The 17,691-nt window shown below is 47.5% G+C and overlaps 5 protein-coding genes across 5 annotated transcripts; 2 read left to right on the top strand and 3 right to left on the bottom strand.

The window, feature by feature from the left end:
* Positions 1-570: 570 nt before the first annotated feature.
* Positions 571-2,040, top strand: PGRI_025270 (Transferase; the record flags this gene model as incomplete). The annotated part of the gene is made up of 1 exon (XM_040790240.1): positions 571-2,040. One exon carries the CDS (start codon positions 571-573, stop codon positions 2,038-2,040), a length of 1,470 nt encoding a protein of 489 aa, XP_040647193.1.
* An 893-nt stretch (positions 2,041-2,933) lies between these two features.
* PGRI_025260 (Acyl-CoA N-acyltransferase) lies at positions 2,934-6,722 on the bottom strand (the record flags this gene model as incomplete). The annotated part of the gene is made up of 11 exons (XM_040790239.1): positions 2,934-3,553; positions 3,614-3,870; positions 3,920-4,058; positions 4,115-4,269; positions 4,321-4,353; positions 4,403-4,472; positions 4,524-4,683; positions 4,739-5,160; positions 5,339-5,487; positions 5,892-6,144; positions 6,197-6,722. The coding sequence occupies 11 exons, from the start codon at positions 6,720-6,722 to the stop codon at positions 2,934-2,936; spliced, it is 2,784 nt and encodes a 927-aa protein (XP_040647192.1).
* A 652-nt stretch (positions 6,723-7,374) lies between these two features.
* On the bottom strand, positions 7,375-8,757 carry PGRI_025250 (Dor1-like family protein; the record flags this gene model as incomplete). Its single annotated transcript, XM_040790238.1, has 1 exon — positions 7,375-8,757. One exon carries the CDS (start codon positions 8,755-8,757, stop codon positions 7,375-7,377), a length of 1,383 nt encoding a protein of 460 aa, XP_040647191.1.
* Positions 8,758-9,046: 289 nt separating this feature from the next.
* Positions 9,047-10,857, top strand: PGRI_025240 (acid phosphatase DET1; the record flags this gene model as incomplete). The annotated part of the gene is made up of 2 exons (XM_040790237.1): positions 9,047-9,061; positions 9,127-10,857. The coding sequence occupies 2 exons, from the start codon at positions 9,047-9,049 to the stop codon at positions 10,855-10,857; spliced, it is 1,746 nt and encodes a 581-aa protein (XP_040647190.1).
* Positions 10,858-12,535: 1,678 nt separating this feature from the next.
* On the bottom strand, positions 12,536-13,960 carry PGRI_025230 (uncharacterized protein; the record flags this gene model as incomplete). Its single annotated transcript, XM_040790236.1, has 1 exon — positions 12,536-13,960. The coding sequence occupies one exon, from the start codon at positions 13,958-13,960 to the stop codon at positions 12,536-12,538; it is 1,425 nt and encodes a 474-aa protein (XP_040647189.1).
* Between the last annotated feature and the right edge of the window lie 3,731 nt (positions 13,961-17,691).

The following is a 17,691-nucleotide window of genomic DNA, read 5'->3' as shown; positions in this document are numbered from 1 at the left end:
ACGTTTGGGTTCATCACCTTGAGACAGACGGAAAGGTAGAAGTAGTAAGCGATTTCTGCTTGTCTGCATATTCCTAGTGTGACGTTGCACAATCTTCCCTGCACCAGCCTCGCTTGCATCCCCTGATACCCATTTTCTTCCGCATTAATGCGTGCGCCGATCTTGCTGCCCTCCCCGAGATGTGTCAAGTTGCGGTCAGAAAGCTCCGACGTCAAAGTTTACGGTGCTGCATATATGACCGGTCACACCATTTCAAAACAAATACCTCGGGGTGCTTGCATATCTGCAGGATGTACGGATATGGCCCTTGGGTCAAGTCCCGGCTCCGAATACTCACACATGATCGCCAATACTGGGGCTGAGAGTACCTGTATAATTTTACCCACGTTCTCTCCCCCTTGCCTACGGCAGGATGGAGAGTAGTGTTCCCCTGTTGACTAGATCGGTCACAGCTAAGAGTTGTCCCTATGTCTGCCGCACCACCCATCACTTGGTCCCCTTCCACGATATATTTGACAGCAAACACTTTTGAACTCAAGATTACTAGCTCAATTGCTCTTGGAGGGAAAAATGGAACGTTCTTTGTCATTTGAGCCATACGTTCTAACCCCTTTGGACCACACCATAAAGAACTTTTATTTCTCTACCTTCGTATCCTTCCCACTACGTGACCCCGATGTCGCTGTTCCAGCACTGAAGGATGGCGTGGAGAGGCTGATATATGCCCTCCCAGCCCTATCGGGTGTGATGGCTTCTTCTTCCAGATTGCCTGGCAAGCGCAACGTGATCGAGATACGTCCTTCTCCAGAATCACTCGAATGGATCCCAATGCTGCAATTCAAATACCACCGGGATACCACCCTCGTTGCAACCTGTTCTCCTGGATCTTCAGGGGTTTCCTATTTCGATGAGTCGTGGTCTTCTTTGCCGATCGTTATTCCAGCAGGCCGACCAAGCCCTGTTGCTCGGTTTCAGGCACACGTATTCCCAGATGGAATCTTGCTTTGTCTGACACTCACCCACGCTGTTTTTGATGGAAGTGGTCTTGGAACAATTCTGAAGATGCTGGCAACATGCTGTATACATTTAACGACGCATCTCCCACTTTCTCTGCCAACTTCCTACGCAAAGGAAGCATCCTCGAGACAGATCATTCTTGACAGTGCACTTCCACCCTCTGCATCGAATATAGAGGCCTATAAACGGATGTTTGAATCTAACGACATTATCCCCGGCCTCGAGAAAGACGTCAGCTCCCGACGACTTTCGATTCCAGCCTCCAAAATCCAGGCTTTGCATGATGCGTGCAATGCCGCTAGGCCTACCGACCAAGAACCCATCCTTTCCAAGACTGATGTCTTGACGGCATTACTTGCCATCTGTATGAATCGAGCTCGGAAAACCAAGACCAACGGCCTCCCCTCCTCACTTGCGGTGCCCGTGAATTTGCGCAAAAAATTCCACCCTAGTCTTTTGGATAGCTACCTCGGAAACACCTTCATCACACTCATCGTCGATATCGATCCTCCAGCGGTCCACTCAGCCCAAAGATGCAGGACAACTCCCTTCCATGCAGATCTGAATGAACTCATGACCTTGTCTCTCCGGATCCGAAAACAATTGATTCTTCTTGACCAGAAAGCTTATACCGGAGGATTAATCTCTTACCTTCGAGAGCAATCTGACTGGGGGGCAACCAGCGTGAGATTTGCAGATATAACAGTGAGCAGTTTGAGATACTTAGGGATTAATGGTCTTGACTTTGGCCCGGTGATAGGCCGAGTCCATACTTTTGATTTACAGTCTGGAATGTACCCTGGTATCTGCGATATCTTGCCAAACCGTGCCAGTCACATGGATTATACAGGAGGTATGAATATAAGTGAAGCCCCTACGGATGTTGCTATTACGCTGGAAGGTTCCGCGTGGAGCGCCTTTATGGAAGACAGGCTGATGCTATGGGCCTTGGATGCTGGCTATCAAGGGACGGGTGAAAGGGCTCCACGGGTAGCTACTACCGTTAGCCAGCCAAAGATTTAGAAGTCACACCGAGCACAAACCCGCTGAGGGCGCTCAGGTTTCCTGTACCTCAGTTACGCACTACATAGATACATTGTTCTTCTATGGACTGGTCAATTCATGAGTTGGTGGTTTTGGATTTCTTATATCATTGCACAGCTAGCACGCAGTCAAGAGAATCTGAACGCAACATGTAGATCATTTGCCAACATCACGATCGGATCTCCACCGAATGTAGTTTACTAGACTGAGGTGCATGCACCATGTCCGAATCCTTTGCCCCATAGGTATAGGGGAACCTATCACTGCAGCATTGATTCCAGCAAGGATTCCAAAGCAGGCATCATAGCCCGCAGAATCAATACATGGGTTTGTGTAAAAGGAAAGTAGAAACCCAAACGCGCCTTTCAGTGATGAATATTATACAAACGCGCCTTTCAGTGATGAATATTATATGTACATAGGTAACGCACAGTCATCTGGACTTCCTAGCCCACCTTTATCACCATGCAGTTGCAGTCTTTGTGTGTTTGCATTCGCGGACCTGACGTATAATTAATTTGGTCTAAACGGCCTTTCATTATGTGGCTGACCAATAAATGAATGTCAGTAGCTGTTGAGACAACCCTCGTTAAGCGGCTACTTTTCCCAGTATCAGCAGAGCCCATCTCAGCATCCATTCAGACTCAACAATTTCCTGAGCAGTTTGAGGATTGGTTATTTACTGATTCGGTGTTAGGGAAACGAGGATTACTTTATTTTTCTATGTAGAGATCCTAAAGAATAACAAACTCATGCGCACGTATTCAACCATGAGTGACCTGTTGTGAGTGTTCTATTTATGGGGAGCAGCTAAGTAAAGTTGATGCTGCGATCCTTTCTCTCCACCTTCGCGTTCAAACAGAATTGCCATATTAGCTGGAATGGTAAAGACCACTTTCAGTATCGTGGACCATATTTGTCTGCTTGACCTTTCCATTCTTGAGGAATCCGTTCTCCACAACTCCACCACCTGCCACATTGTCCGAGTTTCGTTCCAAACGATTCTCGCCGCTCTTAACAGTGAAGTTGGCCAGGGAGATCTCCCCAGCATTACGCTCCTTAGTGGTAGGCACGCCGAAGAAATGAGCTCCGACTTGCTCTGGGGTGATGTGGAGTTCAAAGTATCCGCGGTAGTATCCCTCAGACCAATGCAGCGACTCACTGTCAGTGACAATTCGCTCGGAGATGTTGTTTGCCGCAGGAATAGTGGTGTTTTGTCCGAATGAGGAGGGAGAGCTGACGGCCGATCCGCCGAATTCCACACCGATGGCGCCGGCGCCGCTGGTAGAGTTATACGGGTTGTGGTCGAGCCATGCCAGATCGCTAACCCAGTTAACGTGAGTATCTCCTGCGATGACGATGTTGTTGCCAATATTGTTGTCGTAGAGTGTCTGCAAGGTTCTGTTCTTGCTTGCCATGTAGCCATCCCAAGCATCCATGTTCAGTGGTTGTTCGGGCCCAAGCGAGGCTGACATATTTAATTGAGAGAATACTGCAATAATCCCGTTAGTGAAAATTAACATCTGCAAGCTTTAAATCAATGAAGACATACTGATTTGGCTGCCGAGGATGCGCCAGTGAGCACCACGCTCGGCTGACTCAATTAGATTACGCTGCAGCCAGTTCTCCTGACGGCTTCCCATCAAACTACGACCGGCGTCATCTTTGATCGCGTTGATGTAGTTAGTGTTATCGTAGGTATCAGTGATGGAGCGGTCGTATTGTCTGGTGTCCAGCATGATCAGGTCCACCAATTTGCCAAGCTTGAAGTTTCTCCAGATGCGGAGGTTATCGTCCATCTCGACTTGTCTAAAATCGGTTAATACATACAACTCGACACTATTTGCTGGCGACTCACCTGATGGGCATCCATTCGAAGTAAGCACGGACGGCGTTCATCTTACGCTGGTCAACGGAGACACCTCCGTCCTGAACGAATGACTTTTCGTCGTTTCTGAGCTTCGCGGAGCCATCCCGGTAGGTGTTGTCGGCCACCTCTGCTGCAATTAGAATTCACGCACATCTCCCTTTTGCGAATGAAATAGGGCCATACCGTGGTCGTCCCAGACAGGAATCCAAGCAAAGTTCTGATGACTGGCTAGCAGATCCAAGTCGGTTCTGTAGGTGGCAATGCGCTTGCGGTAGTCATAGAGGGTGAGGATGGTTCGGTCCGGCAGAGGGATGCGTCCCAAGCTGTTACCCCAGCCACTGAATCGAAGATTAGCTATATGGTCGAGAATCTTGAGTTGATTCACTTACTAGTCGCCATTCTTGTATTCGTAAAGGTAATCACTGTACACAGTCAGTTTGAGCTCTCATGCAAATATCAAGCGCTACTTACCCGAGATGGACGACATAGTCCACGGAATCCTTTCGCACAGAATGTCCGTAGGCATTAAAGAACCCGAAGGCTTTACTTTTTGTTAGTTTGTCTTCAAACACGGGTCGACACAGAGACATACGGAAGTTGGCACAAGAGTAAACGGCCAAGTTGACCTGGTCGACCTCCTTCTTCGAATCAGGAGCTGTCTTGGTTCTTCCAACGGGGCTCTTGTTGTCCGAATTACAGACTTGGAACTGATAGAAATAGGTCGTGAATGGCTTCAACTTGGATGCTTCGACCTGGTAATCCAATGAGTGAGTTTCCAAGTTTCTGATCCATGAATAGCTTGCTTACCTTGACAGTGTAGTCAATGTCGGAACTAGTGTATACAGTACCTTCGGCTGCAATGTGCTTGAAGCTCTCGTCTTTAGATACCTTGTAATCCAAGCAGACAGGAGCATTCGATACAGCCACCTGCTCCGCATCTTCATCCCCTGAGTATATCGGGACAGGGTTGTACAGCGGAACAAGACCATTCGTAGAGCTATTAGAGTGAACATCATCGAAAGTCGGCGAGCAACGAGTCCATAGAATCACTGAGTCTGCATAAGGATCTCCAGAAGCAACACCATGGGTGAAGTGTAACTTGGAAGGGTCAAAGGACGAGCCGGGGACCCCGCGCTTCGCAACTCGGTGAATCGAGACACCCAGCCCTGGATGGTGCTCCGACGGACTACGGTAGTTCAGGTTGCCTGAGTAGCTCGCAGTGGCTGCAGCTGCAGATGACAGCACGATAGACCAGGAAAGCTTCATATTGGGATAAACAAGCCAACTGGGTAAGAGCTTGAGAAGTCAAAGGGGTCGGATTTCCTCTGTGACTGCTACCTAACTGGCGCTTGCCCTGCTCATATATAATCGAAGGAAAATTGCGGTGGTTTTCCATTTTGAAAGTACCTATGGACGGCATAGTCACAACCACCTCGGGGCATTCAACATTTAATTTGACGTTTGTGATGATCAACGAATCGGAATGATCAACAGCGACATGACCTTGCATCTCGGTAGGATCGGCAGGGACATGGACTAGCATGTACAGAAAATACCTAGTTCTCGGTTTGATGGTTCAGGAACATGGTGAGCCACGTGAAACTATAAGATCTGTCACTGGCAGATTGGATGTAGTGCCAAGTGCCCAGACATTACCGAGATTTAGCCAAGAGCTTTCAACTTTTACATCCCCCCCGTGGTTTTGATCTAATTAGTAATTAATCTAACTAAATAGGACCCCAGGCTGTTATCCAAAATATTGACAATTTTACTCCGTACTTTTTATCCAATTGCCGAGAGTATCGGAGTTTTATGCGTATTTGAGCGCTAAATCTAAAATGGTGGGGCTAACCAGAAAAGGAAATTCATAGTTAATATGGAGGTGAGCCTTGGCCCTTTCTATATTGTACTCCGTAAACATCTATAGCATAAGGATATTATTTCCAATGCTAGTACCTACAGGCCCTTCCACTCCACCACACCAATAGACATCTTCCCTTGTCCCTTGATTGGACTCCCCATAGCCCAGTCCTTGAATATACCGGCCTCCTCAAAGTTGTTCTTCTCAAATACTCTCCGGCTCGCTGTATTCTCAAGATAAAAGCTACCCTTAAGACGATGAAGATTCATCCGAGGGATAGCCCAGTCATGAATGATAGTCCGAACAGCAGCACTCATAAGTCCCCGGCTGTGTAAATTAGGGGAAAGATAGTCTATAAATATTGTCAGCAATTGACCTCTCGAGTCCAGCTGGGGTGTTCATACATCCGATACCCCAGACGATATCCTTGTGTCCCGCCGGCAAGTCATTATTATGCTTCTGCACTAGCGCACGCTCCCAGCTAGTGGGTCGTAACTCATAGAAAGCATACCGCTCTAGTGTGAAGTCTCCGATCATGACATCTCGAACTGGAGCGCCTGTCGTAGGATCCCTTTCTGTCACTTCGCGTATGCAAACAAAAGGGCATTTGTCGAAGAACTCCCGTTCCCCGTGGACATTTGGATTGTCGTCTTGCAATTGACTCTTTGTTTCGAATTCTTTTTGCAGAGTAGAGAGGATGTCTTTGTATTCTGCTACTTTCATTTTGATCCAGTCTACGCCATGCTCGGGCAGGAAGGGGTAAGGTGGCCCCTGTAGCCAGTAATACACGCGTGGGTCGTTGAGCATTTCGGTCATCGCAGCAGATGTCTCCTCGATCTGGTGTTCACGGTGTGGGGTCATGATGATGTTTCCACATGGTTCTGGGAGTTGGAGATAGGGCTCTTTGGTGATCGGGTTATACTGGACCATTTTGACGAACAAACCCTAGACCAATTGTAAGAGTTTCAAGGTTGATTGTCTATACTAATTCCTGATGTTCACCTTAAATAGAATTACATTTCGGTGAGTCTTCACAAAGCCCCGTGAGTCACTCAGCCCTCGGAAGCTAACCGATTGTGGGCAACAACACAAGGTCCGATGTTACTTTGTTGATAAGCAGCCAACTTTGTTTTAACATTTGGCTTATTACTTCTTTCTTGTTCCGATATCGCTTCACACTTCGTGGATATTTTGCCCAAAATCACATAAAGTGACCCAGACGACATGCAAAAAGTATGAGAAATATCAGAATCAATGGTTCCAACGAAAAAGAGCTCATCGATCTATACCACTCTACCATATGCGCATGCACCGGGCCGGGGTACCGTAATGTGCTCTGGTGCTCTGGCAAGTCGACGGCGACGTATTGCAAGCATACATGCAGCTGGAACCTTGGGGCAAACGAGGTATACAATATATGGGTGCATTTGTATGTGGGTAGTGTCAATTAAATAGTCCGCTGGGAAGATTGAAAAAAAAAGGGAGCGCTTCGTAATGTTCTACAATACACAGCCCTGGAGACTCTGCCAGGTGTCACTGTCATCTCGAAATGCCATAGTACTTTCGCTTGGGTATATGAATGCTAATTTACCGGCACCCGACTGGTCAATTGCTCCAGACGCCCTGCCAAGGCTCGATGTTTGCGCATGACCTCCTCCCATTCGTACGTCATATCTTCGGTATCTTCCTCCCCGCTCAACTCGGTCAAGATCATGCCAAAGTCACCGCCAAGACGACCGAGACTTGCGGCACAGTACAAAAGCTGGGTGAGGAGACTTTCCCTCGAACTCCGATCTCGGACGTTGGGGAGATATGAGCGCATTGTATCCGTGAGTAGTTGCACGAGATGCATTGGGAAAGTAGCTAAAGCCGGGGGTAGACGTTGCAAGGGGTCATCTGAATGTGCTAGCTTTGACTTGGCCTTGGAGTGGGTGTCTGCACCTCGTAATCCCGATATCGCAAACTCGGATTCGGATTGCTCGGAGTTAAAAATATTCTTGTATAGCGAGACAATTGCAAAGCTCTGCTCACGGAAGATCTCGATGTATCTTTTTAAGTAGCGGTCAGTCTGCTGACCGCTGGACCACGAGGTCGTGTCTAGTTTGTCTTTGCCACCGAGCCTTCGCTGCGTTTCTTGGTCCGCGAGCTCACGGAGGGGGTCTAGAGCTTCAAGTGTCGAGACCAAATGCGCTAGTCTGCAGACAAGGAAGATGGCACCAAGAGCGCCTTCTCCTGTTCCGACTGCACCATCACTCTGGAGCATCTCTAAATCCGGGGCTACTCGCCGTAGCCAACCCACAGTTCGGATACCAGCTGCTAGCCGCAGGTTCTGGGCTCGTAGCCCCGTGATCAGATTACTTGTCATGTCCTTCATAGCATCCTCCGCCTGGGATGCAACATCTTGAATCAATGGCGATTCAGGGTATAGTGTTTGTAGTCGCTTGATATGTGCATGCAGGTCGAGTGCAGATGAGTAGGTTGTAGAGGAGACACCAGTACCGGAGTTGACTGAGGCCGCGGACACGGCTTTGGATAGCAGACTCGGTAGTTCCAATATGTCTGACAATCGATCAACATTGCGAGAGAGCTGCATTGCTTTCTTCCGTCGTTCTAGGGCGGCGTTGTCTGTGATTTTACTGTACTTGGTGGAGAACCAAACGGCCTCCTCGTCGAGTTTGGGGATAGCATCACGCAGTTGTTGCGCCTCGCGAGTCAACTGTGGAACAGATGTACATAGTGTCGACAAATTATCGGCAGAGGTAACAAACGCCTGATGCGAACGGTTCGATAGGGCTTGAAGGGATAGAAGGGTCGAATGGGAGGATTGGGCGAGCGATGGGGGTTCTGTGGTCTGGAGAGCTTCAAGAGACAATGTTGAGAGGCGAGTGAGATATTTGTCGGTAGTTATATCATGTGATTGATTTGGATCTAGATGTGGAGCGAGTAGTTCCAGCAAATCGGCCATGGCGAGTTGATGCTATTCGGAAGTTGCGTAAAAGAGACGCGCTGAATGGATCACCCGCCGTTGGCCCGTGCGGGTCACTTGTATCAACTGGAATGAACTTTTTCTTTACTTTTTTTATTTCTCTCTCTCTTCACTGATTTTCCACTATAGATAGATTGTTATTTCAGTCATCACTGCTCTTTTCATTTCTCTGTCTTTCTCTTAACGTCTTTCTTGTTGCAAATACAATCCTTCTACTAGCCCCTCCCCCGCATTCGCAGCCCATTACATTCCCCATGACCCTTCCATCATGGGGAAGCCAAGGGTGAGTCTCCATCTTTAGGAAATTGGGATGTCTCTTGAATTAAACTAACCCCTTTTCCCTTGTAGATGATCATTCTAGTGCGCCATGCACAGTCAGAAGGCAACAAAAATCGCGACATTCATCAAACCATTCCAGACCACCGTGTAAAGCTCACTCCTGAAGGATATCGACAAGCCCAAGATGCAGGCCGTCGATTACGGGATCTCCTCCAGCCGGACGATAAGCTTCATTTCTTTACCTCCCCATATCGGCGGACAAGGGAGACTACAGAGGGAATTATTGAATCCCTAACCTCCGATACACCTTCTCCTTCACCTTTTCAAAGGCACACGATCAAAGTTTATGAAGAACCACGGCTACGAGAACAAGATTTTGGTAACTTTCAGCCATGTTCCACAGAGATGGAGCGCATGTGGATGGAACGAGCAGACTATGGTCATTTCTTCTACCGGATTCCCAATGGCGAGTCTGCAGCAGATGCCTATGACCGAGTGAGTGGGTTTAACGAGTCCCTCTGGCGCCAGTTTGGCGAGGATGACTTTGCCAATGTCTGTGTTCTTGTTACGCACGGACTTATGGCACGGGTGTTTCTCATGAAGTGGTATCACTGGAGCGTGGAATACTTTGAGGACCTTCGTAACATCAATCATTGCGAGTTCCTGATCTTGACCCACAACCCAGAAAATGGAAAATACACACTACAGAACAAGCTTCGCACCTGGTCAGATCTTCGAAAAGACCGAGATCGTGAAAATGCATCCAAAGAGCAGTTTCCTACATCCATCCCGCCTGCTGGTCATGCCGCCGTTACAGAATATATTCCAATTCGGCGCAAGTGGGGCGGCTGTCCCGACGGCTGTACTCACGGATTGACTGCAGATGGAAAACAACTGTTACGAGCAAATCTACTGAATTCCATGCGTCAGGAGCATGCCTATGCTCAAGCAAAGCACGCGGATGATCACGCAGGGAGTTTTGGGTCCAAACTTCACAAATCTATATCCATCGACGAGGTCGTATCATCCTCAGAAGAAAGTGCAGTTCATAATGATACCACCCACAAATCCAGCACTCGGCGTGTCTCCAACACGCAGCACATACTTCGCGACGATGACAACGGAGACACCACGAAGCAATATGAGTCTGCCTCAGAAGCCCGGCCAAGCGTGAATCCATTGCATCCAAAACGGCCGAACTTGCATGGAGTGAACCGAAATAGCGAAGATCATCTCCTCCACCCACCAACAGCCACTTCTTCAGCTTCGGCGCACCTAAAGTATGCCCTCCTTCACCTTGGCGGCCGGGACGGTGGAGGCTCAATGAGCGGAGCAAATAGCCTCGCCCCATCTGACGATGAAGGCGACGACCATGACCACCACCGCCACGCTGCACCAGCCTCTTCCAGCCTCGCCACTGGCAATCTGTCCCATGCGAACCAGCAACACTTCGAATTCCCGTCCAGCGAGCAAACTCAACGGCCACCTCCCTCTCAGGACGTTGAAGATGATGGCGATGATGAGATGAGCGGCAATCCGACGGAGAAATCTAAGAAGACTCGCCTACACCATCACCATCACCACTATCATCACCACCATGTTTCTTCTTCCACTGACCAATCTGAGCACCGCATGGCCAATATCCTAGGCGACGGAGACGAATCGTCCAACCACTCAGAACCAAAGACGCAACGACCAGAAAGTTCATCAACAGATTCCCCGTCTCATCTGCACATCGAGGAATTGTCCTTAGAGGAGCGCCAAAAGCAAGATCAGAGCATTCAAGGGAGCGTCTACTAGTGCCGTCCCAGCTGATATCTTCACTGCTTCATACGTCTACATTCTTGTCTCTTTCTTCTCTGCATCAACCCTTACGACCCGCGACGACTTGTCTGGATGAATTTTGATTACCCACTAGTACAACTGCATTTTACCTATTTCTTATTTCAGCCTGAGGGCCCTTGTCAGTGTTAGGCTAGAAGTACATTCTATCACAAAGATAATTACAAGATTGACTACTGGTTCATTATTAGCCATTGTCCTAAAGGAAACTGCCACGTAACCCTGGAGGTCATTATATCTAGCGAATGCAAGCGAATAGAGGGCAAAGGCTCCTCGAGGAGAAGATACGAGGGAGATCTTGATCAGAGGCCTACAACAAAACGTGAAAGGTTTGCAGTCCGAACAATGACATAGTTTGTCACTAATTTTCTGATATATCTCCAAGAAACTGCAGATCAACAGCCACAGCTAGACGCCAGAAGCCAGACCATCGCATGGCCAATGGGGACAGTAAATGCGATGGCTTTGACTTGCCGGCAGTGCCGAATAGCAAAGGGCAGATAGATAGAAGCAAGCCGAAAGAGAGAACAAATCAGGTGGACTACATAGTTCTGTCAGTCGCGAGGACTGATTGGACTCTCAGAGCGAGATCAGATAGAAGGTGCATATAAGGTACCGACACCTCCCCGGATACATGCGAAGGTATCACAGGAAGGGAACCCAAGATAGCGTTTGTCACCTGTGACAATTGAGAGAGATGTGAAAGTGATGGAATACACCACGCGACTTATGAAGGGGTGGAGATGATCCTTGAATTGTTGATCTTATTGATTGGAGAAAGCTCTTCAGAGAAAGAAAAATCAAATCGAAGGAATCGAAGAAGAAAAAAAAAAAAAAAAAAAAAAAAAAAAAATAAAAAGAAAAAAAAAAAAAAAAAAAAAAAAAAAAAAAAAAAAAAAGTGTGAATGAACAATTGAAAATGGAGATGAGAAGTGAAAAAAATGATTAACGTCAGGCACTGCATGTAGGCGTGGCGAATGGGGATAATGTACCGAGATGAAATGAAAGTAAAAGAAGAAAGCACTCTATGGGTAATCACCGGGAGACACAAATGCCAGGCATAAAACAAAAGGACCAAGGATATAAACCGAAGTCGTGGGTAATGAACAAAGAAGTCAGATTTTGGGGATTCGTGATAGTCGTGACTGCGGCCCCGGCAACCTTTGCAAATACGGACCCGATGAGACTGAAAGTGTTGATGAAATCAAAGTGATATCAGTATAACAAGGTGAGTCAAGATTTTGCATCGTGGGCCTGCCGGGAGCATGCCAATGTCCGCTGTGGGAGCGTTTTTTCCTCTTTTTTTTTTCCATTTTTGAGATTTTTTTCGATTTGCCAAACGAGAACCAGCGGACGCAGAACAAAAGTACTTTTTGGAGACGCGGTAGGCCAATTGCTCAGAAGCAAGTGATGCTAAACGAGGCAAAGGTCGCAAGGCGCAAGGTTGGAAACAATTCAAGCAGAAGAGGGAACGGTATCGAAATAAATCCCATGCGAGTCGCCCAAACAAACGTTGAAAGAAGTCTAGAGTTGCATTAAGAAGAAATTCAAAGAAGTAGCAAGACTCAGAGTCTTGAACCGTGGGCACCGTCTGTTCCATCCGGGGTCGTGGACAGAACATGCCGAGTATCGTCAACTAGGTTGCGATCATCGGCTGCTGCATGGAGGGAAATGCATTGTTGCACATGTAGTGCTCAAGATGCTTGGCACAGTACGTGCAGCCGCACGATGAACCATGGCCCGTCCAAAGACTCTGTGCGAATGGCAATCCATACGCTGGAGTGTGATGATAGGATGGGGGCTGGGATCGAGGAGCGGTGTGAGCCATGTACTGTGAGGGTGCGTGCCAGCCCCGCGAGTAGGGCGGAGGGGGAGGCGGGTTAGCGTATCCCCAAGGACCAACCGAGTAGTAATCGGGGGTAGTGGGCCCGCTGGAAAGGGCAGAGGGGGGCGAGTATTCGGACGCGGTCGGGTTGAGCCAAGAGTTCTCAATTTGCGAGCTGCGCTGGTACTGCGGTGGGATAGGGCCTTCGGGGGACATAAGGGGTTTGGTGATACCTTGGCCGCGGACTACATTGGTCTCAATAGGCGCCAGAGTCTGGCGAGACTCTTGAGCTCGAGCCGTTGCCTTGGCCCGCCAGGTATCCCAGTGCGCGCGCCACGAGGCGAAACCATCCTGCTTGTCGTAGATGCGGTCGTGAATCTTCCAGTCGAATGCAAAGAGCCATTCCAATTCCATGTGGTTCAATTCAGCAACGGGGATGTTGCTGACCTCAGCCCAGGATTTGTTCTGGAAGGTGTTGTCATCAAGGAACTTGCTGCCCAACAGAAGAGCCACAGTCAACATGCGGTAGACCTGGCTACTGTCTGTCTTGGTGAAGGCGCGTCGGGCTGACAACAGGCGAACGCGGCTGGCCAGATAGAAGAGACCGAGCAGAATGGTAGAACTTGGGAGGCGTGTCGAGGATAAAATCTGAAAGACGTATTTCCGAAACTGAGGGGGAACCGAAGATCCTGGGTAGATACTTCGCACGAGGTCAATATCTGCTAGGGTGATGTTGGTCTCGAACAAATCATACATTCCCTGAGCCATCTCTGCCACAAAGTCGGACATGCGATCCATCTCATAATCCAGGTGAGCTGCGACACCTCCAGTAGCCTTCTCCTCCTTGCGGGGTTGTTCGGGCTGCTGTTGCATCGGGGCTTCTTGTCGGCGATATTGAGGCGGGATCGTAGCATCCATGGGCGGAAGTTGGACGTTGCTGCGGATTGAAGGCAATCCAGTACCAACCATGGGGTTGAACATAGGCTGCTGGTTCATCATGTGATGATCGCGAGCAGTGTTCATCGGGTGGACGGACTGGTGAATATTCATCGAAGTGGGTTTGGCGTAGCACAGTGATTGCGAGTACTGTTCGATGAACTCATTGCCGCTTTGGTGGTAACGAGGAGGGAATCCTGCGTGACCAACCGGGTAGAATGATGGGTCTTCCATACGACCACCATTGACATGGGGAGGCGTAGGCAGGCCATGATGACCTGGGACGAAGAAGGACGGCATCTTGGGGGGAGGGGAGGTTGCCAGTTCAGGACGGGGAGCTAGACGTATTCTGTTGCTAGGGAAAGCGAGGAGTCAGTACACAAGGCCTCCGGGGTAGGCAAAAGCCAGATAGACCAGGAGACAGTTGAAGAAATAAGGATACGAACCGTCTACTCCACCAGATCCTGATTCTGGGGGGAGGAAGAGGAGAAGAGCGGTGCTCTGCGAGCGGGTCGCTCTATCGTATTCCTAGGGGGCAGTCTCTAGTTGAATGACATCGAGGTTCGTTCAATGATCCAGTGGACAAATGACGGGTTAAATGAGAATTGGAAGGAACGTGATGAACGGTGAACGATGACAGTCCTCGCTTGGAGTGTAGAAATGACTCTGGGAGGAAAGGTGATAGATCACAGTCCGGTCAATTCAAAGTGCTTGAGAGGCGAATAACCAGGTCGAAGCGAAGTGGAAGAGCACACGTAGCAGGGTGAACTGAACGCGCTCGGAGAAGAGTGGAAGGAAAAAAAATTTCCCCACACGTAGACACAAACCTCACAGAATGAGGTGATCAACGACACTTAGTGAAAAGCTCGTTGACACGGGAGAGGATTGATACAAAAAAGAGGTTGAGAAGAAGGATGAAGAGAAGAAAAGTGTATAGGGGGCGTTGTGTGGGAAAAGGCCGTTGGGTTGCCCCGGTAATTTTACATGTATTTGGTATACATGGAAGGAGTCACTGGGGCCCACATATAGAAATTCTAAATTTAAAAAAAGTTACTACGCACATTGTAAGATAAATTAGTATGTATACAACATTGAATGTACATTGGAATAATAATTGAAAATAAATCTATAGCATTATATTCATTTTTAATTTTTCTTCACGTTTGCTTTTCTCACTTTTTCTTCCTTTTTTTTCTTTTTTTCCTCTTTTTTTCAAAAATCTAACCGGTGTTCCCAGTTTAGAATGGTGTACGGAGTACAGTGTAATTGTATTGTAACGTTCATATTAAAAAGGCCCTAGACCCCTAAGGCAAATCCGGTGATGCAACGCCCGTGTCACTGGTTCTCACTGGTATTGTATTGGACTTTAAAAAAAAAAAAAAGGTTACTCCACTGACTCGTTTCACTCTTAGTCAGCTCAGTTATATTTTAAAATATCAATAGCAAATAGTAAAAAGTAAGTGTAAACTGAATAGTGAAATATCCTATGCTAAATGGTTTATTCAATGTTGTATCTATTTAAATATATATATATATTATACTCTATAAACAGTTGATCGCATTCCCTCCGTTGCTCAGTCTACCCCCCTACAATGCGACATGCAGAAATGCTCATCCGAACTCTTCCACATGTACCCACTATGAACAAACCCCAAACATGGAGTACTCCGTACAGAGTACAAAGTACAACGGAGTAAGTAACCTTACAGTCGGGTCATTTACTCCATATTATCCCTATGAATCACACGCATCCATTACCCTGTACAACCAAGCAAGGGCAATATCATGCATCTGACAAGCACTCCATCTACGCTCCCTCTTCTCTATCTCTTGAAGTCACAGTTTAACCACATAGAGAGAGGCATTGCTCTGACTCACCGTAAATAACTCCAACCTCGGCGAAGGATCTGGATGTTGATCCCTGCAGCGTCATGCTGCATGAGTGGACTACACGTAGCTCCTCCTCGAAGCAAAGACAGTGTCTTGGTATTTATCCCAAGCGACATCTATTTATGTGCCTATCTACGGAGTATGTTGTACTTAAAAGGCGTATTCTCCCCCCAAAAAAGAGTCCCGCATATATTGAACTCATTTATCTGAGGGTCTAGAAATTAATCTTTAAATACTTTAAAATACAAGCCCGTGCGTAATGTATTCTAGAAAAAAAAACAAAAGTCACTCGGACCTCGTGCCTTGCCATACTCTTCAATAAGTCCGATTCTTTCAAGGTACCTGTCTAGTACCTGCCTATATATACCTTGATTCTAACAAGACAACTGGACCTTAAAAAAAATAAAAAAAAACCAAGGATGCCCGACCGGCTACTTTCGGCTTTTTTTTTCTCTGAAACATCTCCGTATTTCCTGCACCATATGATTCGAAAACATAGGAAAACTCCCCTGAGATTACTCCCCAATACCCCGTAAGCCAAGGGAGAATTCGGACAACTCGGGCGGCAAAACACCCCTCCTTTTTTACTGAGGGTGGAGGCGAATAAGAAGACACTCACAAGATGTACATTGATGACCAGATAACATTTGTCATCGCCTATGATTTATCGCTTCTCACTATTTCTATTTCGGGCTGTTCTTATGCCGAATATCATATTTACCTGGTATTGTTGACCGGGCTGCCAATGTGATTGGTATTCTCTACCCCTAGGTGAGCCTCTACGTTGTCATGTCAGGCGCTCATGTCATGCCTGGATCAGAAATATAGATAGGAAAACAGGATTCACAGGTTGGAAGGTTCACTACACTGCCTTAAATGGGCTGTGAAAAGCCAATAAAGCGACTATTGAGAGGCAATGAATTAAACACGTGCATATACCCTTTCAGTAAAAGCAGAGGGAGATCATTAGCCTACTTTCTGAACATGTTGCGAAAAGGCAAAGTGAGACAATGAAAATAGGAAACGAAAAATCATGAGACTGCTATTGAGCTATATGTCAAGTACATGTCTTTGGGACTTCGAAAACTTAATTGATCTTTCATGTGAAGGCAAACATAGAAGCTTTACTAGACATCTTATATGACTTTATACTCGATCCCGAGAAGAAATTGCTAAAATCTATTATAACCCACATCCAAAATATCTAAGGAAATAGAGACATACTCAAAGGGAAGCGCGAGAGCCGCGATAGCACCAAGGCAGACACAACTCTAAAAATAGTGAAGGGCGAAGCACCGTTAAACACCGGGGGCGTGTATGCTGAGCTACTGCTTTCAGTATTATGAGCCGGAGCTTACGCCTACACTTCCAGTAGTAGGAGAAAGAAGTAGATTCGTGTTCGTGTGATGTCCGTGGCCGGCATCGTTATAAGTATAGACGTCTGAGCTACAGCCGGTCAAGTCTTTACCTTCACACTCACTCGTTGACACTCCGGAACCATGTCCATCTCCACGTACGTGAGAAACACGCCTATTCAAATAACAAACGTTGTGCGCACTGGGTTAGGGTTACTGGTGGAGAGGATATTTGAGATTGTGTAGTCGTTACGGTTACTGTTGCCGTTGCCAGATGGGCCGGTAAGGCTATGCCCCTCGGTAGTGGTCGTTGTGTCTTCAACATGGCAGATGGTGGTCGAGACAACAATAGTCTCAGTTGTAATACGAGTTGTCTTGTCAATGGCTAAGCAGTTAGTGACATGCCGAGGGACAGGATGTGGTAGTCGGAGTGCGGCTGTGAAGGCAGTAGAGATTTTCATATCCAGCGTAGGGGTTCCAGCTAGGGAGGAGCTAGGTCTTGGTCGGTTGTTTGGCGGCAATCAAAGACACAGCATAGCTCTCTTCCTCAATAGCGCCGGTGACTGTCCGGATCAATGTGGTTGGCGATTAGATAGCTTTGGCACTCAAATGGATATCACGAAATCCGAGTCAGTTCATACTCTACAAGAAGCTTTGGTCTACATATATGGTTAGGTAGACACGAACAAATATCCGTCCACGCACTGCCATCAAGATCGACAATCTCAGAATCATATCCTTTTTCAAGTTCTTAGAACAACACAAGGGCGAGACTGAAAATGGAGT

The sequence above is a fragment of the Penicillium griseofulvum genome, assembly GCF_001561935.1.
Source record: "Penicillium griseofulvum strain PG3 chromosome Unknown contig_80, whole genome shotgun sequence".
Classification (NCBI taxonomy): Eukaryota; Fungi; Ascomycota; class Eurotiomycetes; order Eurotiales; family Aspergillaceae; genus Penicillium; species Penicillium griseofulvum.
The sequence above is the reverse complement of the archived record's forward strand: the minus strand, read 5'-3'. Positions and strand labels throughout refer to the sequence as shown.